The sequence below is a fragment of the Sceloporus occidentalis genome, unplaced genomic scaffold, assembly GCF_023333645.1.
Source record: "Sceloporus occidentalis isolate IW3139 unplaced genomic scaffold, rSceOcc1.0.p SCAF_8, whole genome shotgun sequence".
NCBI classification, from domain to species: Eukaryota; Metazoa; Chordata; class Lepidosauria; order Squamata; family Phrynosomatidae; genus Sceloporus; species Sceloporus occidentalis.
In genome coordinates this window covers 24310697-24338584 of record NW_028316988.1, presented here as the reverse complement: position 1 = coordinate 24338584, position 27888 = coordinate 24310697, and the positions used below count along the sequence as shown (strand labels likewise).

At 43.7% G+C, this 27888-nt stretch overlaps 1 protein-coding gene across 1 annotated transcript; it reads right to left on the bottom strand.

The window, feature by feature from the left end:
* Positions 1–1737: 1737 nt before the first annotated feature.
* On the bottom strand, positions 1738–26059 carry ATP8B3 (ATPase phospholipid transporting 8B3). Its single transcript, XM_089536863.1, has 27 exons — positions 26014–26059; positions 25370–25461; positions 24714–24827; positions 23969–24067; positions 23131–23192; positions 22332–22404; positions 21810–21880; positions 21461–21543; positions 19981–20139; positions 19235–19323; positions 17353–17546; positions 16726–16988; positions 16645–16664; positions 15936–16068; positions 12052–12240; positions 11142–11254; positions 10823–10987; positions 10555–10666; positions 9855–9930; positions 9479–9617; positions 8245–8515; positions 7924–8147; positions 7263–7346; positions 5474–5713; positions 4248–4386; positions 3459–3589; positions 1738–2441 (listed from the first exon to the last, which is right to left on the bottom strand). Exons 1-27 carry the CDS (start codon positions 26057–26059, stop codon positions 2154–2156), a joined length of 3669 nt encoding a protein of 1222 aa, XP_089392989.1. The 3' UTR covers positions 1738–2153.
* Between the last annotated feature and the right edge of the window lie 1829 nt (positions 26060–27888).

The window sequence follows — 27888 nt, the reverse complement described above, 5'->3', positions numbered from 1 at the left end:
CTGTGTACAGAAAATGCTGTTTCTTGAGCAGAAATGTGTTTTTGTGCAGAAAGCAACCAGGTGCAGAAAAAGTCTTGAACTGGGAAGGAAGGAAGGAAGGAAGGAAGGAAGGAAGGAAGGAAGGAAGGAAGATGCTTCATTTTGGAGAAAACTTAAGGTAGAAATGGAACTGTGGAAATCTTTCCTCCCAAAGGAAGAGTAGCATTTTTAAGACAATGTAAAGCAAAAACAGAAGAGAACCTCCATGATTATACCTTAGCAATACAGTTACTTTCTTTTCAGGATTTTCCCTTTTGAGGGTTGAGGAGAAAATCCAGAGGAGTGAATATTCACCTGTTTAAAAGGCCAATTCCACCTCATCTCCTAAAACCAAAGAAATAGTTCGCACACTTTGAAATGGTCCCAGTCTTGCAAATGCCTGGATTTTGGAGAGGCGTATTTTTTTCCGGGAACGAAAGGGACTCCAGAGTGAAGAAACAAAACAATAATACAATTGCCTTACAACAACATATTTGTGTGAGCTGGAATTTTGGAGTTTAATTGTAGACTGCATCTGCACTGCAGAAATAATCCAGTTTGGCACCACTTTCACTGCCATGGCTCAGTGCTATGAAATTCTGGGAACTGTAGTTTTGTCAGACACTGAGCCACATGAAGCTACAATTCCCAGTATTGTATAGCATTGAGCCATGGCAGTTAAAGTGGTGTCAAACTGGGTTATTTTGGCAGTGCGGGTGCAGACATTGTCAGCCAAACTTGCAGTCAGCAATTTGAACCCAGTTATCAGAAACCAAGCTAAAAAATCTAGCAATGGAAATGCCCAATGTTGATGTTTCTGAGTTTCAGAGGTGAACCCAGTTTTTCCTTCTGCTATGAGATATTTTTTTATGACGGTTTATTCTGTGGTTTAAAGAGGTTTAAATTTGAATACACAGGATTGCAATTTGCAAAAATTTGCCAAGTTTTGCAAACATGGCAAAATCTTTGCAATTTTTACCCATCACTTCTTTTCAAAATGTTCATTTCTGGGTGGTTTTTTTAATTTTTATTTTATTTTATTCTATTTTAACCTGCTAAAAAACTGACTTGTGTGTTTGGGCACTTTATCAGAAAAGAAAAAGTGACAATATTTGTCTGTGTCATTTTTTGGGGGGCCGTTTCCAGTTCCTAGTAGCCCTGCTACCTCCTCTTGAACGATTTTCCAAAAGGAAACAAGCAAATCCAACCCATTTCTTTGTCCATGTTGTTCTCTACTGTTCCATGACTGTGTTGTACGTTTGCGACAGCTTTTGCGCTCTTCAATAAATTTATTTTTTGTCATTCACCTGACCTGCCTTCATTTCTGTGTGTTGCCCACAATCTTAAAAAGCTTTAAAAATGGAAAGATCAGGAAAGTATGGCCTCAAAGGTGCTTTGGTAATAAGTTCCAGACCAGAGCCTGCTTTGTATTTAGACTGCAGCTGCAGAAATAACTCAGTTTGATAACACTTCAACTGCCCTGGTGCATTTCTATGGGATTCTGGGAACTGTAGTTTGTTGTGGCACCAGGGCTCTCAACAGAGAAGGCTAAATGTCTCACAAAACTACTGTTCCCAAAATCCCAAAGCATTGAGCCATGGCAGTTCAAGCGGTGTCAGATTGGATTATTTCTGCAGTTTGGATTCAGCCTTAAAATTACATTTACATACAAAAGGTTTTGGTAAGACTCAATTGTCATCCGACTTAGTTCAGCCACAGTTACTGCAATATAGAACTAATTGCAAAGAACACATCGCTTTTAATACATTCCTCTCCTTTGCAAAAATTTTAAAATAATAATTAGACTTCTCAAAATGAGTTTTTCTTTCCCTCACTGCCATGATGGTGAGCATGCCCACTTTCCTTCATATCCAAGCAGAGTTCTGTTCAAAGAACATGAATTCATCTGCTGCCATTGTCAAGTAAAAGACGATGAGGGATCTCCAAGCAACGATGCCAGGATTTGAACCTGGAACCACATGGCCAGTAGCAGCCTCGCATGAGCTCCGGTGTAGGCCTCAAGCCTACAAAATCCCCTTTAGATGTCAAAAGGAAATAAGGGTGTCCACTGTCCATTCCTCTGAAAATCTGGGACATCTTTAGAGTAAATACTGAGTGCTTAGCCTGTCTTTTCATCAACAGAACTGGACCGTCTGCTCTGAAGGGATCTCATGAGGTGCCGGATTGGTTTCGGTGGGCACAGGGCCCTCTTCCAGGAGCGAGGGGACGCTGTGGAAGCCATTCATGTGCTGGTGGGCACCGGGTCCCTTGAGGTGCAGGCTGGCCCCCCGGGAAATGAGGTCGGCATAGCCTTCCTTGTGGGAGAAGGCATAGCTGGAGCGCCTGAGCAAAGTGTTCCTCCTGACGTGGGAGGTCAGCTCCACTGGCCTCTCCTTCAGGTAGATGTCTCGGGCTTCAAACATCTGGAAAGCAGAGGGAGGGGAGGGAGGGAGGGAAGGAAGGAAGGAAGGAAGGAAGGAAGGAAGGAAGGAAAGAGATGGAGAGATATGAAGAGACATAGAGAGATGGAGAGATATGAAGAAATGGAGAGACATGGAGAGATGGAGATAGATATAGAGATAAGGAGGTCAATGTTGACATATAAAGATATCGATATGGAGATATAGAGATAGATATGGAGATATGAGGATACATATGGAGACATGGAGATATGAAGAGAAATGGGGAGATGGATAGATATGGAGAGAGATGGAGAAATAGAGGGAGATGGAGAGATATGGAGAGACATGGAGATAGAGAGACATGGAGATAGAGAGAGAGACATGGAGATGAGAAGATAGAAGTGGAGATATAGAGATATGGAGATACAAAGATATATATATACACACACACACATATATATGGAGATATATGTATGTGGATATTGGAGATATGGAATATATGGAGATATGGAGGTGAGATAATATGGAGATATGGAGATAGATATGTATGGATATGGATATGGAGATGGGGATAGATATAGAGATATTGAGACATATGGAGATATGACGATATTGAGATATAAGGAGATATGGAGATAGATACGGAGATGTATCAAGATACATGGGGGAGATGGACATGGAGAAGGGGAGATAGGGAGGGAGATGATGGAGATGGAGATGGGAAGGAGAAGGAAAAGGGAAGTGTGGAAGGGGAAAAAAAGTCAGGTGAGTCATTTTCAGTGTAGGAGTGTATATCCTATGTACAGTCAACCTTCCATATCCATGGATTCTGCATCCATGGATTCAACCAACCCCGCTTCAAAGACATCATCATCGAAAAAGCAAACTTGATTTTGCCATTTCCTATAAGATACACCATTATACAATGTCATTCTATATCATGGGATGTGATAGTTCATCCATGGATGCCTGCACCCCTTTAGTGCCACTCCTGGCATTCCCCATCCCAACCGTGGAGACCGCCTGAGGACCACTCACCTGGGACATGTTGGTGAGACCCATGAAGCTGCTCACAAATCGCATGGTGAGGGAGGGGATGACGTTCACCACAACGCAGAGCAAGATCACCAGAAGACTGGTGGGGTCAGTGAGGGCGTTCTGGGAGGCCGCTGGAGAAGGGAGAAAGATGCTGTTGATGGCTCTGCCGGGTCAATTGCAAGGACTTAGGTCTAATACTTAGGTCTAATCTGCACTGCAGAAATAATGCACTTTGACACCGCTTTAACAGCCGTGACAATACAATGGAATTCCAGGATATGTCGTCTTGTGGGCCTTCCCTGTCAAGAGAGCTTTGATGCCCTGCTACAACTACAAATTCCAGCATTCCATAGCACTGTGCCAAAATGGGAGTTAAAGTGGTGTCAAACTGCAGTGTGGCACTGCCTTTTGTATGTATAACTGTGAAACAGAGGAGCAGAAGGCCTCTGTCCAGGTCCAAACTACTCCACAACAAAGCAAGCCCCAGGTTGCATCCACACTGGAGAAATAACCCAGTTTGGCACCGCTTTCTGGCTCAAGGCTATGGAATTCTGGGAGTTGGAGTTTGTTGTGGGTCCAGAGCGGAGCAGAGCTGTGCTCTGGGCCCCATAACAAACTCCAACTCCCAGAATTCCATAGCCGTGAGCCAGACAGTGGTACCAAACCAAGTTATTTCTCCAGTGTGGATGCAGCCCCAGAGAAAGCGAAGGTCCATCCTCAAAGGCCCAGCCTTGACTGTGGGTTTCTTTTATCAAACTGCATTATTTGCTTTTGCAAATAAGATCTTACCAGGGAAAGGGAAAGAAATGTAGGACGTCCTGTAGGACTCAAAGCTTTGAGTGAGGTAGGAGAACAGACAGTAGAAGGCAAGGCTGAGAACGATGGCCAGCGCAGAGAAGATGGTCCAGAATTTGATCTCCATCATGATCTAGTCCAAGGAGACAAGGAGAACAAGGTTATATGAAGCAAAGCCTGAGAAGCTACTTTAAAAACAGAAGCAACAACAAGGAATCATTGACCTCAGTCTTTTAGGGCAGTGGTTCCCAACCTTTGGACCTCCAGAGGTTTTGGACTTCAGTTCCCAGAATTCTTGACCATTGCCTAAGCTGGCTGGGGCTTCTGGGAGCTGGAAGTCCAAAGAACCTGGAGGACCACTGGTTGGGAATGACGATTTAGGGGATTCCTCAGTCCATAAAATACTTTTAACAATGTACACTCATCCCTCCATATTTGCAGCTTTGATATTTGCAGATCTGATTATTCACAGATTTGATTAATATGTTCTCTGTAGGAATATCTAAGATGGTCATCCAGTGCAACTCTATGGTCAACTTTAACTAAAAGTTGCACTGAAAGACCTAGAGATTCCTAGAGAGAATACTCCACTAGGCATTTGTAGCTCCTCCAGCGCAATCTCTATGGTCAGCATCTGTCGGACGCTGACCACAGAGTTGCCCTGGAGGACTTAGAGATTCCTAGAGAGGGGTCTTCTCAGGTAAAAACATGGTGTTTTCCCATATTCATGGGGGTCTTGTGCCCCTAACTCTAGTGAATATAGAGGGACAAGTGTATTAGCGAATACATTCTTGCTGAGGCAGCACAGAATTGCATTGGCTTTTTTGGCTGCTGCATCACAGTGTTGACTCATGTTTCGATTGTGGTGTGTACTAATATCCCCCAGATCAGTGATGTCCAAACTCTGGTCCTCCAGGTGTTTTGGACTTCAACTCCCAGAATCCCAAACCATTGGCCAAGGTGGCTGGAGCTTCTGGGAGGGCCAGAGTTTGGACATTGCTGCCCTAGATCCTTTCCCCCATTGGCCAAGGTGGCTGGAGCTTCTGGGAGGGCCAGATTTTGGACATTGCTGCCCTAGATCCTTTCCCCCTATATTGCTTTCAAAGTCTCCTTCTTCATGATTTGAGCAAAAACATGGCAGAAGGTGGTATTATTCCTCGGCTATCCAAAGAAGCACCTCTCCACAATTTGCCATCTCTCAAGGCCTCCTCCAAACTCACCTCTGCCATGACGGTCATGATGGCCGAAGTGGCTACTATCATGCCAAAGGACTGATAGTCACCGATGACCTGGACGCCAGCTCGGTCCCCCATGGCCCACATAGTGATGTAAAAGTTGGCCAAAGAGACGAAGGAGCCGTGGACGAACGAAATGCAGAAAGTCCGGAAATTGAAAAGCCGGTCCTTCTGGCCCACTTTGTAGAGTTCTGGGAACTGTAGGCTTTTCTTGTCGCTCACATCCTAATGGGTTGAAGAGAGAAAGAGAAGGGAGGTGCATCATGGAAGAGTGCAAGGATAAAGCCACCTAGTTCCACCTGAAAAGGAAATTATAGCATTCTCTTGAAATCTACGGAGATAGATATGGAGATGAAGAGATAGATGTGAAGATATAGAGTAGAAATAGATATGACGATATATATGGAGATATGGAGATATATATATGGAGATAGATATAGATATGGAGATATATGGAGATAGAGATAGATATAGAGATATCAAGATATATGGAGATGTTAGGAGACATGGAGATAGATATAGCGATAGATACGGAGATATATCAAGATATATGGAGATATGAAGATACATGGAGAAATGAAGATATGATCCGGTTGGCACAGAACTACACAGGTGTAAGTGGTGTCAATGGCGTAGCAAGAGGAACAAGATGGATGCAAGACGTTTCAGTATTTGGGAGATGGCAGTGAGCTTCACCTCCATCAGGATGCAAAGAATACTGTATTTATTCGACTGTAAGGTGACTTCATGTAAAATTATGGATTTTGACATGAGTCAAGGGTAAAACTTAGGGGCATGTAATGAAGGATATGAATGACGAAGTAAAGGAAAACAATGCCAAAAAACTTGCAAAACTCCAGCAGGGATGTTTGTGCTCATACTAAAGGCCTAGATGGATGAGCGAATAGAGTGGGGTCATGCCTATCATCAGGGGGTGATGCATCTTTAAAATAAGAGTTAAAGTACAGCACTTACATTGACTCATGGATAAGTCGATTCAGGTTTTTTGGGGTCGATTTTTGGACTAAGATTTCTAGACTTATACATGAGTATATACAGTGCTCACAAATTCTCTCACGAGCGACAGGAAAGTGTCTCGATATGTCAGCCGCCATGATGTTTTCTTAATTGTTTGTGATATAATAATAATCATAATCGATGGTGCAAGACATCTTCTTTTGTGTAAGGTCTTGGGCTTTTGCACAAATGCCAATGTTTTCCTATGCAAAGCCCATTTTTATACAAAACGATTGTTTGGCTTGAGTTTTGCACAAACAGGATTTCCACCACCTCCACTCCCCCCCCAAAAAAACCCTAACAGTCTGTAAGGGTGAAAAACATGCTAAAATTCTTGTGAGCTTCACCCAGCAAAGAGCAAACTCCTGACATTTTTCATTCCTTCCACATGAGAATGAAGTAAGCAAAGGGATAAATCCTTATAGAGAAAGTGCCTTCTCTTGCCTTCCTGGCTGCCAATGAATAGAAAATAAGCATGTAATTTCCTACCCAGCATAGACTATGTGAACCAACACAAAAACTGGGGATGCTGTGATTTCCAGTCCTCAAAAAATTGGAAAAAAGAAGACTTCCTCCAAATTTTTTTTCAGAGTTGTAATGACATTATTCACCCACAAGAGGGAGCTATTGGCCATCTTGGGGAAAACCCCAAGGTTTGCAGAAATAAAGCAATTTAACACCACTTTAATTGCTATGGTGCAATCCTATGGAATTCTGGGATTTGTAGTTTGATAGGGCACGAAAGCAGGAGGCTTACCTGTTCAAACAATCCCAGGCACAGGACAGGATACGAAGTGTAGAAAACATTATACAAAGCGAGGAACCAGCCCTCCAAGAGCGGCTAAGATGGAAGAGCAAAACAGGAGAAGATTAGAAGGTTCTTCCTAAATAGGCTCAAGGCACCAGATTTTGTGTGGCTTTGGAAACTAAGCAGGGTTGGCCCTGGTTCGTACTTGGAGGAGACACCAAAGACCAGGTCAGTCCGATTGCTTTCATTTGTTGCAACACACACTGTACTACAGCTCCTGGCATTGAACAGGGCCAGTGGTCAGGGATTCTGGAAGCTGTAGTCCAAAAGCTCTGGACAGCCAGCTACTTGCATTTCTTCTGCCCTTGGCTTCTTCCTGTCCAACCAACACGGGCAATACAGTCAGGAATTCTGGGAGCTAGAGTCCCCTAACAGTTGGAAGAATAAGGAACTACTACTTTAGGCCACTTCATGAGTTTATAAGAGGGGGCTCTTATAATAGGAAATAGGAAATATTATTAAATAATAATATGAAAGCAATGAAACTCAGAACCTCTTGGGATCTCTAGCCACCTCACTTTACTGCCTTTAAGGTGTAGATTAAAACCCAAAGTGGATTCACCACGCCCTTGGATAGAGCAGCTGTGGAAGCCCAGTCTTTACGACCCACCTGCGCCGTGAATCCCGTATGGAAAGCGAACCAGATTTGGACCATCATGCCAGCGAAGGTCTTGTAGAAGAAGTAGCGAAGGAACTTGCAGATCCGGAGGTAGGACCAGCGTCCGTGGACGAAGAGGAGCCTCTGCAAGTAGCGGAACTGGGCCAAGGCATAGTCACTGCACTGGACAGCTTGCATGCCTTCCTGCCCACTGATGCCCACTCCTATGTCAGCAGCTGTTGGGGGGAAAGACAACAATATGGGGACCCTGGCTGCCAAACCATCTCCCTAGAGAGGCTCCAAACCCAAGAGAATACAAGGAGGCCCTCTCACTTTTAATCATGTTGACGTCATTGGCCCCATCACCAATGGCCAAGGAGATGGTGTTCTTGTATTTCTTCACCAGCTCCACAATGAGGGCTTTCTGCTTGGGAGTCACCCGACAACAGATGACGGCCTGGCAATCTGTGGCCAAATCCACAAAGGCTTTCTCCACCACATTCACGTGGTCCTTCTCGGAGCCCTCTCTGCATTGTCTAAAACGCTCCAAAAGGCCGGATTTCCCTTTTGCGTTCTTCTCCCCTTCCGTGTGGAAGATTTTGTCCTGGGAACCAAAAAGGAAGACACACCATGCAATTGCAATCCTAAAAGTACAATTCCAAAAGTCCCAGTTTGCAAGGATGAATCCTCTGTCATTCCACTTTTCCACATGCTTTTGAAATGTCCTGGTTTTCCCAGTATTTGAGTGCTGGACTATGACTCTGGAGACCAGGGTTTGAATGTCCACTCAGCCATGGAAACCTATCAGTTTCTCAGCCTCAGAAGGTGGCAAAGGCAAACCCCACTCTGAACAAATCTTGCCAAGAAAACCCCATGATAGGGTCACAATAATTTAAGACAACTTGAAGGCACACAACAACAAAGTTTGTCTCTTTACACACCAACAGCGAAGAGGTTCCACCTAAAAATTAGGAAGAACTTCTGGACTGTAAGAACTGTTCAATAAGTGGAATAAATTACTTTGAATAGTGATGGACTCTCCACCTTTGGAGGTCTTCAAACAGAGGTTGGATAGGTATCTTTCAGGAGTGCTTTAGTTGTGGATTCCTGTTTGGCAGAAGGTTGGATTAGATGGTCCCTTCCAACTCTATGATAATATGAATTCTATACAAGAGAATCCACCACTTTCTAAGGGAGTCCATTCTGCTATCAAACAGTTGCTAACCTCACAAAGTTCATCCTAATGTTTAGTCTGAAGCTCTTTCCTTGTAATTCGAATCCATCAGTCCAAATCCTATCATCTGGAGAAGCAGAAGACCAGCTCCATCTTTACATCAGTGGTTCCCAAACACTGTTCCTCCAAATGTTTGGGACTTCGTCTTGGCCAACAGTCAGGGATCCTGGGAGTGAAGTCCAAAACATCTGGAAGACCCAAACCGGGGAACCACTGATCTACACAGAGGTCTTTCAAAGATCTGAAGATCATTGACATCCCACCTCTGAGAACCATTTTTGCATCTGCATTTTTGCATTTCGGAAACAACCGCCCAAAAGTCCTCTGTCTTACCAAGAACTCCCCTGTGACCACCAACGCTTTCTTTCCATAGATGGACGATGCTTGGAAGGGCTGGAAAGAGCCATTGCAAAGGGACTCTCTGCTGGTAGCAAGGCTGCTTTTGCTATGCCAAGATGGTTCAAGAATTTCACTGCAAAACAAGGGGAAGGAAGGAGGGTTTTTTGAGCCACAAACACACACAAATCACTTTGATAGGGATCAGAAAGCATTGCCGGTCACTTTTCCTATTCTGTAACACCCCAACAATCCAAACCAGGCTTGGGCCATCCTATCTTTGTGCATTTCGTTGGATCCAAGGCTCTTGAAACTGCAGTCCAAGAAACCAAGTTCTCCGAGGTAAATCCCATTGATTCACATGCCTCCTTACCTGAGCACATTCTCCTCCAAGATTGTCATGTCATCTGAAAGGAGCTGACAGGCAAAGCCAATGTTGACTGCAGTCTCTACAAACATAAGGCAGACCACAGATGAAATCCAGAAACCTAATAGAGACGTGGAAACCATCTTCATCTCATTCCCTCAGTCTAAAGCAGGTTTTGGTCCTCCAGATGTTTTGGACTTCAGCTCCCAGAAGTCCCAGCCATCTTGGCTGATGTTCAGAGATTTGGGGGAATGAAGTCAAAAACATCTGGAGGACCAAAGTTTAGGAACCACTGGTCTAAACTCAATCGTTAGTCCCAACTAGACTCAATAAGTCAACGGGATTTATGTATGTGTTGGCTTTGTTGTTGTTGTGTGCCTTCAAGTCATGGTGACCCTAAGGGTGAACCTATCATTGAGTTTTCTTGGCAAGACTTATTCACACTTCTCTCCTTTCACACTACACAATGATAGCAGTATATTCCACTATCCTTTGCCATGGTAATGTCCTAATTCTTAGGACACTGCAAATCCCAGGATTCCATGGGATGCAGCCATGGCAGTTAAAGTGGGACCATGATGCAATAAGTGTGTGGTGTGAATGGGCCCCAGGACAAGCTCCAAGCAACTGGTTCCTCTCCAACCGAATGGCAAAGTGATGATGCCAGATCCTGAACTCAGCCCTTCCAACTCATGTTCTTCCATACCTTGCTTGTCGCCAGTTAGCACCCATACTTTCATGCCTCCTCTTTTGAGGAGATGGATGGTCTCTGGGACCCCATCTTGCAACTTGTCTTCAATGGCAGTGGCACCAAGAAGCTGGAAAGGATAAAACAAAAAGTAACATGATTGGCAGTGCCAAGACCAGATACACCCATAAAAAGTACACCCATAAAGTAGATACACACATAAAGGGCAAAAAAATTATTGTGGTCACCATAAGTGACCATTTAGCTGGGCCAAAGAGACTCCTACCTGGAGGTTGCACTCCATCTCCTCATAGACCTTGTCCAGTTGCTGGGCCCGTCCTTGCAACAAGACGCTGACATCGTGGTGTTTCTTGCTCCACGCGGCGTACTCTTCTGCGGTCACCTCTTTGGTCGCGAGGCACAAAGTCCTCAGAGTCTCTCGAGCAAAACTCTGGGAGATTTGAGACCGCAACTAATCAATATTTCCCTTCAAATCCTCACCACTATTTCTATGCTCTCTCCCTCGGTCACAGAGGAACCCAAGCAGTCTCTCCCAAACTTGTCCACACTTTCTACTCCTTCCCTTAATTCGGTGCGAAACTTACATCCAGAGCCGTGATAGTGTAGGCCTCCATCGACCGGTCGCAGTGGAGTCTCTCCAGAATCACAATGTCTGCTCCTTTGGTGTAAAGTTTGATGCAGCCGGCTGGGTCTTGCACTGCGGGAAAAAGAGAACAGCACTCTTAAGCATCAACATGGTCTCCTTTGGTGACCACAAAATGGTGGGCAGGTGAGTTCAGAATATTGTTCTTTCTTCTAATCATTGCTTCAAATAGTCTCTGGATCATTTTGGTTATATGTTCATCTATCCATCTATTTAAAAACTGAAGCATCAAGCTGGTCCCCTTTGGTGACCACAAAATGGTGGGCAGAATATTGTTGCTTCTTCTAATCATTGCTTCAAATAGTCTCGGGATCATTGTTTATTTGTCCATCCTCCCATCTATTCATCCATCCATCCATCTATTTAAATATTGAAGCATCAACATTGTCTCCTCGGGTGACCACAAAATGGTGAGCAGGCAAGCAGAGAATATTGTTGCTTCTTCTAACCATTCCTTCAAATAGTCTCTGGACCATTTTGGTTATCTATCCATCTGCCTATCTATTCATCACTTCATCAATCCATCCATCCATCCATCCATCCATCCATCCATCCATCCATCCAAATACTGAAGCATCAATCTGGTCCCCTTTGGTGACCACAAAATTTTGTGCAGTTATACCCAGAATATTGATGCTTCTTCTAATCATTCCTTCAACCAGTCTCTGGACCATTTTGGTTATCTATCCATCTGTCTATCTTATCTGTCTGTCTATCTATCCGCCAGTAGTGGGAATCCTATTGGCCAGAGTTTCTCAAAGAAAGCAAAACCTGGACTGGATAGAGTGCCCCACAGACATGGAAGCCACCAGATCTCACCCTTACAGTGATAAGAGTCCACAAACACTCACCAAGGATAGACATCCGTTTGCGAACACTGTTGAAGTCCAAGATGGCCAAGACTTTATAGGTTCGCTCGATGCCCAGCTCCTGGATGGTGATGGTATCTTGCGTCCGGGAGACAAAAACATAGCCAAGGTCCCTGGCGGCCGAAACTAGAGCTTCCTCGTCTGGCGAAGCTGCTTGGTAAACCAGCTGACCTATAACAACAAGAAAAATTCAGGCTAATCCTTTGCATTTTGGTAGCTAATAACTTCTATGTTGAATTTTGGTCTGTTTGCTATTCCTTTGGAATTCTGAAACACTTGTTGAGTGCCTTTAAGTAATTTCCAACATACAGCAAGTCTAAGGCAAACCTATCATGGGGTTCGTGGGGCTGTGAAAGTGTGACTCATATTTTATTTATACGTCCATATGTCCCGGCTTCTCTCTCCTCTGCCACCTTTGTCCTCAGTTTACATCCATTGCTGCAAACTGAGTGCAAAGTGCAAAATCTGAACTATTATATTTCTTTACAAGAGTCATGTTAATAATACAGTACAGAAGCACATATTGTCAAGACATAGTTGCATCAGTTTTCAGGTTCTCAGACAGAGGAAAAACCTTTGTTGTCATCTGGAATGGGGGATGCCAAGTAGCCTATGGGCCAACTAAGGTGACCAGAGCCTACCTGGCAAGGCTGTGAGTTGCAAATAAATAAATAAGCAAGGTTTGGCCATCTATTAAATCAGCTTGTGACATGATAATGACTGGTGCTCTCAGTCGACAGGATTAACCTCCGACGAGCAACCTGGATTCGGGTTTCACAGGTTTATTTCAAATCGTGCCAACATGAGCAGACATGTTCATTGCCAGTTAGTCAATAGGGCGGTGAATCCGCTCCTGATTCCAGCCCGAACTTGTACATTGCTAAGCAAAATGCTCAGCCCAATAGGTTCAGCAGCTTTTGGATTGCTTTCTTCCAGGTTCAAGGCAAAAGGTCCATGCAGGGAAGATGCTAACACTTGGGTTGTTGCTGTTGTTGTGTGCCTTTAAGTCTGGCTTATGGCGACCCGGGGTTTGATTCCCAGTATGGCGATGAAACCCATTGGGTGACCTTGGGCAAGTCACTCTCTCAGCCTCAGGGGAAGGCAATTGCAAAACTCCTCTGAACAAATCTAGCCAAGAAAACCCCATGATAGGGTTGCCTTAGGGTCACTGTAAATTGGGAACAACTTGAAGGCACACAACAAAAACAGGGTTACCTGACCTACTGTTTTCCTTTCACATGTGCATATTGTTAGTTTTGGATTAAAAAAAAAAAGAAATATCTGAAACCAGTTGAGCTGCTTCTTCTGGTGTAGGCATCTCTCCGTATTCTTTGCAAATTATTTCGATTTCCGGCACCAAATTATTTCCCATTAAAGAGGCCACACCATCTTTGTTCACCTGTTGATCTCATTCAACAGTGCAAACCAATTTAACCAGAAGTGTGCAATCCAGAAGGCAACGGTGCAAACCGTTTTATCTAGAAATGTGAAAATATCACCCAAAATCTAAGGGGAACATCTTTCGCTACCTGGCAGGGACAGAACCTTTGCAAAAAGTCTCATCCTGGCCTTGTCAGAAGCCAAGATTTACATCTCGAAAGGGAACTCTCCTTCTTTCGGGGCTGGTTGTTTCAGTTTCCCTGACATGATGTGAGTTGTGGTGTTGTGCTTGCTTTTCTACATCCACACCTTTCGGCTGGAGGCCAGGTTGGCTAGATACTCGATCCAGCTGGATATTTAAAAACTTTATTTGGAATTGGGCCGAGCCCAAGGAAAGCTGATCTTCTCCTTTTCCTCCTAATCCAGTTGTGTGCACAATAAAGCTATGCTCCCAAAAATGCCAAGCATCTCCCTGTTGCAAAAACACGCTTGGATTTAGCATGATGCCACATCACTTATATTAAGAGACTAGTCATTATGTTTTGGGTGAAGGGGATGTAAATGTCCATGCAACTGAGATTGGGATGTATTTTTTATCCTTGGGGGAAAAAACAAGTTATTCACTGGTTTGATCATTGACTTTGCTTTTCTAGCTGCAGAAGCAAAAAGCGTCATCTCGCCTCTTTCCAAAGGCAACCAAAAATGTGAGAGTGAAGGACTCCAGCTTTAGCTTTGTTGCAGCAAGTAGGAAATGAAAATATAGGGAAATATTGGCTACTGTGGTTTCAAAGGGAGGCGGGTTCTTCAGAAAGCGTAGGATGAATCAGAAGGAAAGTGTGGGTTTGCACTGAATAGAGACAGGTGCAGCCTTCCACATGTCACAGGACTGCAACTCCCACCATCCCACACCAGTGACTATGCTGATTACAACTGATGGAAGTTGCAGTCCATTGACTCCTGGAGGGCCACACAATTGCTTACATATAATTTCTAGACTCAGCCACTGAATCAATAGGAATGTGGTAAGTCAATGCTTACATTGTTATTGTTGTGTGCATTCATGTCTTATGGAGACCCTAAGGTGAACCTATGATGGGGTTTTCTGTGGCTGAGAGCATGTGACTTTATCCATGGTCCCTAGTGGGTTTCCAGGGCAGAGTGGGGATTCGACCCCTGATCTCCAGAACTGTAGTATGCAATGCTGGCTTTCAAACACTTCTGTAATTTCCATTAATTCAGTGGGTCAGCCCCAGTTGAGAGTTCCCAGTTGATTCCAGTCATTATCTGGATGTGGAAAAGAACCACAGATATCTTTTACAGGACATCAAAGGGCTCCAAGAGCAATTGCGTGGGAGCAAAGGCAGGTTTTGGGCACGCCGTGACAAGGTCCGACCCCTACGCCTGGGTCCCATATGAACCTCCTTGATGGATTCAATGTGTTCCCTTCCTTTGGAAGGGAATGAGGAATGAGGAATGAAACACGTTCTCCAAGATGGCAGCTGCATAGGAAAACCCACGCAGAGTTTGTTTGGGTTTCTTAAAAACTCACACCATTAAAAATAAAGACGAAAGCTGCTCACCCAAACTTCAGTTTGCAAACTATCCCAGCTCCAACTTTGGTTTGTTCTTAAGTCCCTAGAAAGAATATGTTTATTTTAACGTGTGCCAACCCTGGCATAGGTCTGCCCTGACATGAACTGATAGGGAATTTGGACACAATTTGTGAGCTGCCAGTCGATCCATCTTCTTTGCAAAGTGAGCTTTTGTTAGACATACCAGAACCTCCTTTCTCCACCAAATTCATGGCGCCATGAAACGGGAAGTGCTTTCTTTTTGGTTGCGTTACTTTCAGACTTTTATTTTTTAATTAAAAAATGCTTGATTCAGCTCAAAGAAACAATAACCATGAGGACAAAAAACAAAACCACAAGCACAAAAGAACCTATACTGAACACACGAAACTGGAAACCAAAGAAAGGAATGAGGAAGAAGAAGACACAATGAATGAGGAAGAACCCAAGAGAGGCTGCAACAGTTTGCTTTTTCACCGAACCGTCTGCTGAGTTATTTCATTTGCAAACTGCTTTTGCCCTTTGAAATGACATTTGCAGCAATGGAAGACAAAAAGGGGGAAGGCGGGAGGAGGAAGAGAGAGGAACCAGGACATTTTCAAAGCAGCTGAAGAAGTGGGATGGCAGAAGAGTTATAATATATAATAATATATGTTATATAATATAATAATATCAGGACACTTGGAAGCTGCTTGCAAGATGAGATTGTCATAGGGAGGATTTGGGTCTTTGTGTGATCAGAACATAAGGCCAACCTACACAACAAAATGAGTTATGCCACTGTAATTCACCAAAAGGCCCTGAGGATGCCCATGGGCCATATCTTCCTTACCTCTAACTTCAAAGTTCCAGCTTTATTCTCAATCCTGATATATTGTGCAAGGAAGAAAAGGAGGGAGAGTTTGAGGGACTCACCTTCTTTCTCCTCCACCATCACTGTGTGGCAGAGGGCAAGCAAGCGCATGAATTCCTGCACCACAGGGTCGGCGTCTTGCTGGATGGTCTCCAAGAGGAAAGGGTCATAAAACTCCAGTTTACTCTCCAGGTGCTGCATCACAGAACAAAAGGCAGATAGAAGTCATACTAGGCATCCAGGAGCTATAAGCCGGTGTCAACTTGAAGGCCCAGACAACAATAAATGCCTTCAAGAACCCACACAACCCACAAACGAAATCTCAAACCTACCGTTGTTTTGCCTTTGATGCTGCTCCCTGAACCTGCAAATATTTTCAAGGAAGGAAATATATAGATATATATATTATTAAAGTTGCAATCTTGGCAAATTAGTCCCTGTGAGAATAAGAAAGTATTAATAACTTTGCCTTTCCAACTTTCCCTGGAGGGCTTGCATGGTTATGGATGCAAACTACAGATTCCAGATAATAATAATAATAATAATAATAATAATAATAATAATAATAATTTATATTTATATTTCCCACCTCTCCCTGCGAATCGAGGCGGGATTACATCAATAAAATAGTAAAATACAAGTATAAAAATACAGATAATAAAAGAAGGTAACATTTCTTAGGGAGGGATAGAGTTATCATAACTGAGGGCCCAAAGTTCATAACTGAGCAAATATTCGTGATCAAGATCCAAAACTTGGCTAAAGACTAACCATCACCCAATTTTTTTTTACTACCAGTCCAGACGTCCTAAGACTTTCTAGTCAGTTTGCCCCCAAAAAACATCAGCTGACAGTTTTTACAGGAAAACAATGAAAAATGCCAACCAGCCTCTGGTCCAACGTTACCATATATCTTTCCATTGATGCAACATTTCTTGAATGTCATGATGTTCTGGGTCAAGGTGCCGGTCTTATCCGAAAAGACATATTGAATCTGACCCAGCTGGTCATTGAGACTGGTGCTTCGAGCTTTGGCCGGAGTATCTTTCTCCGCAAAATACATCTCCACATCCCAGTTAATGAAGCAGCTGTTAACCAGGTAGATGAACTCAAACCTGAAGGCAGCCAGATGGAAACAGATTGGTGAGCAAAAACAACCTCAGAAGCCCCCTTTCCCAGATCAAATATACCCTCCAGATTTAGAAGGGACAGTTTAGATTAACCCTCTGCCTTCCCACTTTCTTGGTTGTTTTAAAAATGTCCCGGTTTCTCTCTCCTCCTCCCACTTTCACTTCCTTCCTCTTCAGCTTCCTTCAATCACTGTACACAAAAGTGCAAAAGAAGTTGTTGGTTGTTGTCGTTGTTGTGTGCCTTTGAGTCATTTCCGACTTATGGTGACCCGAAGACAACGCTATCATGGCATTCCCTTGGCAAGATTTGTTCAGGAAGGAGGAGAGTTGCGTTGAGCGGTGGACTTACGTGATGAGCATGGACATCGGGATGACCAAGCTGAGGAGGATGACAAAGCCGAAGAAGGCAAAAAAGGCATACTGGACGGCGCTGATCTCTTTGTAGAAGACGTAAAGGTAGCTGTGCTCCTGGCGAAATTTGGCGGCCCAGATGCCCGAGCCCACAGCAAGCACAAAGGAGATGAAGAAGAGAGACACAGTGATCTGGGGTGACAAGGAGGGAAGGAGAGAAAGGCTCAGGGGAGGAGTGTGTCTCCAAGTGGGAGACCTTTGAGCTGCATGCAGAGGGCCCCCAGTTTCAATCCCCAGCATCGCCCAGTAAGGATGGGAAAGACTTCACTATGAAACCCTGGATAGTGTCTGCTGCCACTGGTCAGTCTGGGCAAGACTGAGCTAGATGACTGATGTGGTTTGGTGGATGCCCAAAACCCTGGGAGAGCCAGGTCTGCGTCTCTGCCCAGCTGTGCACCACTTGGTTGGTTTCTCTATCAAAAAAAATTGCCCAACAGATCTTTATGCAGTGAACATGAAGGCACACATCAGTCGGGCAATTGGCAAGATTTTGAACTTCTTCAAAAACAAACATTAGAACGAATTTGCATGCCTCTACTTTAGCTGAATACTGCAATAAGCACACATTCCTAGAGGACTTATGAATACAAAAAAGCCCAGGTTTATTTACCAACGATGTTAGCTTTAAGACTAAATGGCCAGCTATTCTTACTAAAGTGTTCCTTAGATTTAATGTTACTATTGGTGGATAGACTCAATACAGAACTAGACAATACTAAATTTAAGATTGAGAAAGCATTTGCCAAATTACCCCAAAACCACTCTACCCAGAAGGTACAAAAACGCATGGAAATGTTGGATAAGGAGTTAAAGGCTTTTTCTAAGGATCTCAAGGCATATAAAATAAAATAAAAAATCGAGCAAGATAAACTTGATTATATCAATGAAAGAGTTTGCCCTTGGCTCAAAAGTTCATCCATTAAAAAGGTACGTTTTGTAGAAAGATCTGGTTTCTCTATCAGCCTGACCCACCTTGCAGGGTTGTTGTGAGGATAAAATAAGGAGGAGAGCCACATAGGCTGCCTTGAAGGCACTGGAGGAAAGGAAGAATGGAAGGGTAAAGAAGGAGAAGGAGAAAGAGAGGGACAAGGAGAAGGAGAAGGAGGCCTGAGCATCCCGGAGAAACCCACAAACTCTCCATTGCTGGAGAAGAGAACTACTTTTGCCAATCAATCTGCTTGACACTCCTATTTATTATCCATATTCATATATAACTATAACTATATAATTAACTGCAGTTACAGTTATAGTTTGACTATAGTTAACTACGGTTAACTATACAGTCAGCCCTCCATATCCACGGATTTTTTTAATCCATGGATTCAAGCAAAATATTTTTAAAATATAGAAATTCTCAAAAGCAAGACTTGATTTTGCCATTTTATGCAAAATCAACATCTTACTGTGCCATTATATTTAATGGGACTTGAATATCCACAGATTTTGGTATCCACAGGGGCTCCTGCAACCAAACCCCAACGGATACCAAGGGCCCACTGTAGAATTATAACCGCAACTAACTCTAATTCTAACTCTAACCTTAACTCTAACAAATTTTATTGGCTCCGTTTCACAATCTGTCAGGTGTTATTGACTGGAGTGTGGGGCCATCGATAATTCAGATTCTCCTTCTTCTTTGTGTTATTGCCTTTTATATTGCTGAAGCACTCATTGGTTGTGTTTACACTACAACAGACTACAAATGCATCCAGGCAGTGAGGATTAGAGGCTATAGAAATTATTTTGGAACGGTTAAGGATTAAATGCTTAAAATCAGTTCTTTTCTTGCCCAGAAACCTCAGGAAGGAGCTCAGCTCTACCAGCACTACAAGGCGGTCCATCAGTCGGTTGAGTTTGGTTTTCTTCACTTTGATCTTCCCACAGTTCTTCATGATCTTGGAATCGAAACCTGTGCAAGACACATTTGAGGCTACATTTAAACGAAATAAACCACTACTCAGATTTCTCTGGTTGGAAAGCTGCTAGGATCACGCCTTTGCAAAACAAGGAGAGGGTGCAACAATTGCCCCTTGAGTTCGAGGCCCTTCCCTGAGAACTGGCTTGGAGAAGATAACCTCCAAAGTGACCACCAAGCCACAGGGAAGGAGATATTGGGAGTTTTAATATGTAAGCTGCCTCGATTATCTCTGATAGAGAAGCGGGATGCAAATAAAAATGTTATTTTATTTATGTATTGTTATTAAACTTTAACCCCTCTATCCCCTTATCCAACCCAACCCATAAACTTACATGTTACACAATTAACATAAGGACAGCCTTAAAATCTAAAAACCATGAAAACATTCGTGATAGAGTTTCACGGGGTATAATAAGGGCTATCCCTAATATTAAATTCTAGAACACAGGGGTAGGGAACATAGGTGTAGGAAACATAGGGAAGGCCTGTCGGAAGAGAGGTGTCCATTCTAGGTTTTGACCAGCGTCAAGGAGCTGTCCAAAGTTTTGGATATGTTTAGAAATGGGATTCGGCGCCATGGAGAGCTCCTTTGAAGCCAAGGTGGAAACCTGGTCACCATCCCCAAGAAATGCAGATCCCGGTGTTTACCTGCATAGACAACAAGTCCATAGCAGACCTCTGTGTTGCGTATCCGGCATCCACGCAGCAAGAGCTTCTCGCTGTCGAGAGAGTATTTCTCTTCCCTCCACTCCAGGGTGCCAATGAAGCTGTGCATCCGGCTGTTTGGCTCTTCGCAGGTCACTATTCCTGGGAGCAAAGAAAAAGGGGATGTCTATCTGGAGAAGTCCTCCTTTATGTCCTACTTCAACCACCCCAACAAACCCTGTATTCTCTGCACCGGGATTGCTGTGTTGGGTAGAGGAATCATAAAATCATAGAGTGAAGAGACCCCAAGGTCCATCCAGTCCAGTCCCATTCTGCCATACAGGAACTCTCAGTCAAAGCACTCCCATTGACAGATGGCCATCCAGCCTCTGTTTAAAGACCTCCAAGGAAGGAGACTCCATCAACATCTCCAAGAGATTTGTGTTTCACTGTCGAACAGCCCTTACTGTCAGGAAATTCCTCCTAACGTTGAGGTGGAATCTTTTTTCCTGCAGTTTGCATCCACTGTTCCGTGTCCTGTTCTCTGGAGCAGCAGAAAACAAGCTTGCTCCCTCTTCAATATGACATCCCTTGTAGTTCTCAGGTTGGAGACAGGGAAGTCAAATCCTCTCCACCAAGCCTTAGGAGGAACATCTTAAAGAGCTGGGTATCTTTAGCTTGGAGAAGAGAAGACTGAGAGATGGCAGGACAGAGGCATCTTTAAATATCTGAAGGGATATCATGGAGAAGATGGAGAGAGCTTCTTTTCTGCTCCTCCATAGACTAGAACACAAACTGATGGATTCAAATTGCAAGAGGTTCTACCTAAACTTTAGGAAGAACTTCTTGTTCAGTGATGGACTAGACTGCCTCGGAGGGTCATGGACCCTCCATCTTTGGAGGCCTTTTAACAGAGATAGAAACTCAGGCCTGTTACAGGCTGCCAAAATAAAGCTGCTTTGGGTCTCTTTGGAGGTATGCTGTTTAAATGATGCATGCATCCTAAGAATCTGGAAGCTGCACCAAAGCTGCAGCCCAGTGCTTAGGAATGGAGTGTGGCTTTGGCGTGACCTCCAGACTCTTAGGATCCGTGCATCATTTAAATAGCATACCTCCAAAGAGACCCGAAGCAGCTTTATTTTGGCAGTCTGTAACAGGCCTCAGATTCATCACCAGACAAATGTGGGATCCACTAGAAACCACTGAGACACCGGAAATTATTTCCATTTCATTAATGTCAAAACGAGGGAGAAGATCATGTCTCTCTCATCAAGTTCTCAGAACTGTTGAAGGCAATGTGTGATAAACCCATTATGTATGGAATGAAAAGGGAAAAGAGTGAATTCATTTTTTATACAAAGATTCCAGCCATAGCAGGGAAGGCTCAATCTTAAAGGACATCCTCTAAAGGAAGCTTTGGATAATAATCACGGAAAGCACCAACCACAATGGTGTGAAAGAAAGGGTAAGTGAGGACACTCACCATCAAAGGCAGCCATGTTCTCCTCGCTGGACAGCTGTTCGTGTGTCACTAGCAGGGCTTGCCTATACTTCAGATTCGTCTCTCTGAAAATGGGATTTAAAAGGCCAATTTAGAAGCAGAGAAACAAGTATGGCACCTGAACTGCGGATCTTTCTTTTGCTTCTTCCATGCTTCAGCTCCTCCTTTGTGCAGCCAAACTGACTTTATATCTCCACTGGCTTCATTTTTATCATTCCATCAACAAGCTCCTGGTAGGCAAGCTCCCTCCTTCCCACTTTGACCCTCACAACAGCCCTGCCAGGTAGGCCAGGCTGAGAAAGAAAATTGCTGAATGTGCAAAATAATTTACCCATCAATATCCATCGTCTCCACATAGCAGAGGCTGTTGGGCTCTGAACTGGAAAGTAAGAGCAGGTCAGCCTTGAGGGGGGAAAATAAGAGGAGACCAGATAAGAAAGCTATTTTTCTGGCAATATTGGGGTCAGCAGCTACCTAAATGCATCACAAATGGCCATTTGGAGGGTTCTGCACTTAAATGGCCCACAAAAAAGAACAGGGAAAGGCAGCATGGCATAGTTTGAGTATTAGACTACAACACTGGAGGCCAGGGTTTGATTCCCAGTTCACTTGACCCTGGGCAGGTCACACTCTCTCAGCCTCAGGGGAAGGCAATAGAAAACCCCATCTGAAGAAATCTTGCCAAGAAAACCCCATGACAGGTTTGTTTGCCTTAGGGCTGCCATAAGTTGGAAATGACTTGAAGGCACACAACAACAACAACAACAACAACGAGATCTGTACTATCTGGCCAAGGGTTAGATGTGGTCCCAATTTGACAAGAGCATGGTCTACAAGATTGTGGGGAACTTACCGGAACAAAACTGTCCTTCGGGAGGCGAACGATGTCCCCCACGTGTACATCGCACCATTTCTTCTGGCTGAAACTGGAGAGAAATCATGCCATGGTCATATTTAGGATCAGGTCCTATGGGGTGGATGGAGGAGTCACACATATTTGCCTCCATCTAGGGTCAATGATTCCCAAACTTTGGTCCTCCAGGTGTTTTGGACCTCATCTCCCAGAAGCCCTAGCCAACTTGGCCAACGGTCAAGAGTCCCAATGAGCTGGAGTCCAAAACCTTTGGAGGACCAAAGTTTGGGAACCACTGAGCTAGGTAGTAGTAGTGTTCATATGCACCTACCTTTTGTGATTGTGATTGAGGGTTACAAACACAAATCAGAGTGAGGGTTGTTGCCTCTCGTCCTTGCTCTGGACTGGCTTTGTGACAATGTCATGCATCCATTTGCAAACCACTAAGCCAGTTCAGAGAGAAGGCAATGTTGCGAATGGGTTGTGAAAATATTTAGTTATGTTTATAAAGCCAATGTTGTGTCGTGGTTTGAGTGTTAGACTACGTCTCTGGAGACCAGGGTTCGATTCCCTGCTTAGCAATGGAAACCCAGTCTGCAACATTGGGCGAGTCACACACTCTCAGCCCCAGGAAACCCCATGATAGCTTCACCATAGGGTCACCACGAGTCGGAAACAACTTAAAAACACACAACAACGTCCATAAAATCCAACCAAAAAGTAGGAAATGTGTGTTTGTTGGTAGAAGGGTGAGCATGGGTGTGAAGCTACCTTCCATTCTGGCTCTTCCTTCCCTCACCTTTTTCCTATCAAGATGTCGCAGGGCCGGCTGTTGATTTCCCAGTCACTCCGGTGCCTTGCCTGAAGATCAGAAGGACACAACCACAACTGTTTCAGCACTGTTCCCCCACAAACACACACACACACACACACACTGCCTTCCTTGCATCATCCCAAACAATCAGGGATCCCACCATGCTGAGCAATATTTATATTTATTAACTGGACTTTGTTATAGCTCACCTTCTGTATCCAACTGTCATGAAACATTGCACACAATGTACAATCAATTGTACAATGCAATATTTCGATTCCGCTTAAATGTTAGGAAGAACTTCTTGACTGCAAGAAGGGTTTGACAGTGGGATAGACTGTTTTGGGGAGGGATTGTGTCTCCTTCTAAGTTTTCCAGAGCAACTCTATGGTCAACATCTACTAGACGCTGACCATAGAATCACGCTGGAGAATTTATAAATGCCTGGAGAAGTGTTTTCTATAGTAATCTCTAAGTCGTCCAGCACAACTCTATGGTCAGTTTCCAGCACAGCTGCGCTGGAGGACCTAGAGATTCTTAGAGAAAACATATTAATCAAATCCATAAATAGTCAAATCCACGAAAGCCAAAGGTGCAAATGCAGAGGGCTGATTGAAGTGCATTATTCCCAATGGTGGGACAATAAGGACTATGGGCTCCAACATCTCATCCTACTCTTCAATGATAAAACAATGGATGTGTTTGACATGGAATTAATAATCCATCCCAACTCGATTGGAACACCAGCCCACTGCCAACTGATCAACTGATAAATAATCCATCTGTCCATAATGTAAAGAAAACAACCCAAACTCTTACTCACAATGTCATCAATCAAGTCCCGGATTCCTCTGATCCCAAGAAGGATGAAGAGAGGGAAGAGGAGGGCAAACCACGGAAGTGTAGAAATCTGCGGGACGGTCTGGAATTGGGAACAAAGGTTGCTATTATTATTATTATTATTATTATTATTATTATTATTATTATCCTTGAGTCCCAAAATCGGGACTCAAAGTGGTTTACAATTTAAGCTCTTTGGACACTTGTTGTGATTAAGACAGAACCTCAACAAGGGCCACTTTTGCGAACATCGCGAACTGGGGTTATTTCTCCAGTGTGGATGCAGCCAGAGTTGGTTGATTATCGCACGCAATTGCGCAACTAAAGTGATATCAGAAATGCATTGTTGCTGAAATCCCGAGAGTAAAAAAGATGATGTTAGTGCTTCTTTGTGACCACTTTAATGGCGGGTTTTGCATGACATTGTGTGAAATGTGTAATTACGCAGTTTTTTTCCCAGGGATATTCACTTCCGACCTTCTTCATGTGATAAACTCCTAGGAAATCAAAGGAAATGTGAGAGAAAGCATTCACCTGAGGATCTTAAAAGTCATAGGTTCATAGGGAGGCATTCTCTTTGCAACGTTCTGCTGGGAAGAAACCAAAAGGATGATAGGTTTTGCACTCCAACTGCACCTAGAGGGTTGTATGCTTTTAACACAATTTTCCCCTTCACACACACACACACATACATATACACAAATAGGTAGATGAGGAAGGTATCTTACCTGCAACAAAATCATGAAGAGGAAATACACGTTCGCCATTCGGTGGAATTGCTCATAGAGGTTGAATGGAAGGAAAGTTAAAATGTTGTACTTGGCGGTCTTGATGGCATTATCCTACGGAAAAAGGATAAGAAGGGGAAAATATAAGTATAGCCAAACCAGATCAGACCCAAGACCCAGTAAGACGTAGTGATTTCAGTAATGGCAAACCTCATTTGAAGAATTCAAATGTTGCATCTTGCAAACTGCATGTTGCAAACTGGAGAGGGCTCAAGTCTACGAAAGCTCATGCTCCCAACTTTTTCTCTCTCAATTAGTCTCAGAGGTGCTACAAATCCCTTTGCATTCTCATTCAAAGAAATCTCACCAAGAAACAGCTAGGAGAGACATTCAATCTTTTAATTTCGGCTGCCTTGGGGTCCCATTATAGGCCAAAAACAGGATATGAATCAAACAGAATAAATGAAGGGATGCAAAAATGCATGCAATGGTCATCTCGCTTTAGTTTACTTTAGTGTGGAAGTGGGTTGGATTCCAACTCTATGAAGTTGTGATTCATTTTTAGGAAATTTTGCTGGATCTGATGGGGACCCCCCCCCCCCAAAAAAAAGCAGCCTGTTATCCTTTGGTAAGTCCAGTTTCCATGTCTGCCTTACGTTGTACTTTTTCCTCTTCAGACACCAGGCGTATCTCTCCTTAAACTGGTCGTGATAAGCGCGGTCATTGGCCTTCACCACCCAAGTGAAATCTGAATGGGAGGAAAAGACAAAAGCATCCTTTTGGGGGGTGGAGAGCGGCTGAACCCCCTCCCCAAAATATCAAGAAATATATCAAGCAATGCTGTTCCCATTTGTCAAAAAAAATCACCTGCAAATTAATGAAAGTTTTTATTTCATATTGGTTTTATGTTATATGTAATCTTTCCGTTTATATATTTTATATGCTTTGATGGGTCTGTTGACCATAAATAAAGATTGGATTTGGGGGGGGGGGGGGAATTGCCTGAAAATTGCCTAGTATTTGGGGAAAAAACATGAAATTTTCAGTTGATTTCCACTCAAAAACATGCACAGAAAGCTCCCTATACACACAAAAACTATATTTCCCAATGCTTTATAGAAGGGTGCATTGGGATGTGTAGTTCCAAGGGATTTCCCAACAACCCAAGGGAGATTTTCGACCACTTCCCAAAACTACAAATCCCATGGTGCCTGACCAGTTCAAGTGGGATGGAAGTGGTATAACTGCCCAGTGTAGATACACTTTCAGAAACCGAGGACCGCTTTTAACTTTGGCTTACCTTGCTGTGTCTTAGTCTCATCCTTTGGAGATTCCTGGGTGACCATTTTGGGATCTGAAAAGCAAAGGATGTGTTTTCTGAGGCAAGGGATACACAGGTGGCTTTTCCCAGTCCCTTCCTCTAAAATAGAACCTCCAGCGCCTGGTAGAACCTTCAGTCCCATCCAAGGACTATCCAGAGCTGAGCCTGCTTAGTAGCCAAGATCAGAGAGCATCTGGTGCTTTTGGGATATTCAAGTTAGCTCAGGACAAGAATACGGTTGTATATAAGGCCCATCGGCGAAGGAAAACCATCTTCCTTCGGGGTCCAATTAGCAAAGAACATTAAGATGTCATCTTCGTAAAGAGCAAGACAATATTGGTCTCTCGACTCAAAGGTTTTAATTTCCAAGCTGGCCAAACCTGTCTTTTACGAGCAAAAGAGACATAGCATTCACCTGACTGCTTCAACTGCATGCCATCCGAATATTTTGCTTTCTCCCACTTGGTGCAGGTTGAGCCTCCCTTATCTGCAATTCAGAAACCCCAAATATTGCGAAAGTCGAAACTTCGGCTGAGATAGTGCCATCTTTGCTTTCTGACATTTCCGTGTTCATAAACTCTGTTTCGTGCACAAAATTCTAATTTTAATAAATGACTGCAAGTGGACTTTTTGTTGTTGCGTGCCTTCAAGTCATTTCCAACTTATGGCAACCCAATCATGGTTACAGCAGTTATTTTGAACATTTTAAGTGGTTTTAATTTGTTTGATTTACAGGATTTGTTCTCAGCAGGTTTTGCCATTGCTGAGGCTGAGAGAGTGTGACTTGGCCAAGGTCACCCTCAGAGTCGGGATTCGAACCCTGGTCTCCAGAGCCTTAGTCCAATGCTCAAACCACTACACCCCCATTGCTTCTCGGAGACATCTCTGTGCCTCCCATATTCAAAAGCATATCTATACATTACATATTTATTGGTATAAAATATTCATGCCGCCCTTTGATACTAAGCCTCTCCCCAAGGTGATCCACGGAGCCCAGAGTGGAAACCGCCGAACGTAAAGCCTGGTTAATTAAAACCACATGAAATATTCAAAATCACTGCTACAGTATATGTGTGCGTGTGTGTGTGTGCGTGTGTGTGTGAGTGCGCGCGCATTCGTGTATAAAATGTGGACCATAATTCAGATAATGAAGGAACTGAACAGGAACTGAGGATGGATAAGATGAGGCAGGGAGGGAGGAAGGGAAGGGAAGGGAAGGGAAGGAAGGAAGGAAGGAAGGAAGGAAGGAAGGAAGGAAATATGAGGGAGGGAGGAAATAGAATATGAAGAAGGAAGGAAGGAAGGAAATAAAATGTGAGGGAGGGAGTGAGGAAGGAAGGAAGGAAGGAAGGAAGGAAGGAAGGAAGGAAGGAAGGAGATATATGCAGGGAAGGAAGGAAATATGAGGGAGGGAGATAATAAAATATGAGGGAGGAAGGATGGAAGAAAGGAAGGAAATAAAATGTGAGGAAGGAAGGAAGGAAGGAAGGAAGGAAGGAAGGAAGGAAGGAAGGAAATACGAGGGAGGGAGGAAATAGAATATGAAGAAGGAAGGAAGGAAGGAAATAAAATGTGAGGGAGGGAGTGAGGAAGGAAGGAAGGAAGGAAGGAAGGAAGGAAGGAAGGAAGGAGATATATGCAGGGAAGGAAGGAAATATGAGGGAGAGAGATAATAAAATATGAGGGAGGAAGGATGGAAGAAAGGAAGGAAATAAAATGTGAGGAAGGAAGGAAGGAAGGAAGGAAGGAAGGAAGGAAGGAAGGAAGGAAATATATGCAGGGAAGGAAGGAAATATGAGGGAGGGAGGAAATAGAATATGAAGAAGGAAGGAAGGAAGGAAGGAAATAAAATGT

Excerpts from the sequence above, each read along its gene's own strand:
- ATP8B3 (XM_089536863.1), bottom strand. The coding sequence starts at position 26,059 with ATGGTCACCCAGGAATCTCCAAAGGATGAGACTAAGACACAGCAAG. Across the intron at positions 23,193-23,968 it reads GGGACTTGATTGATGACATT|GCAAGGCACCGGAGTGACTG; the intron begins GTGAGTAAGAGT and ends TCTGATCTTCAG. Across the intron at positions 9,931-10,554 it reads GCTAACTGGCGACAAGCAAG|AGACTGCAGTCAACATTGGC; the intron begins GTATGGAAGAAC and ends TTATGTTTGTAG.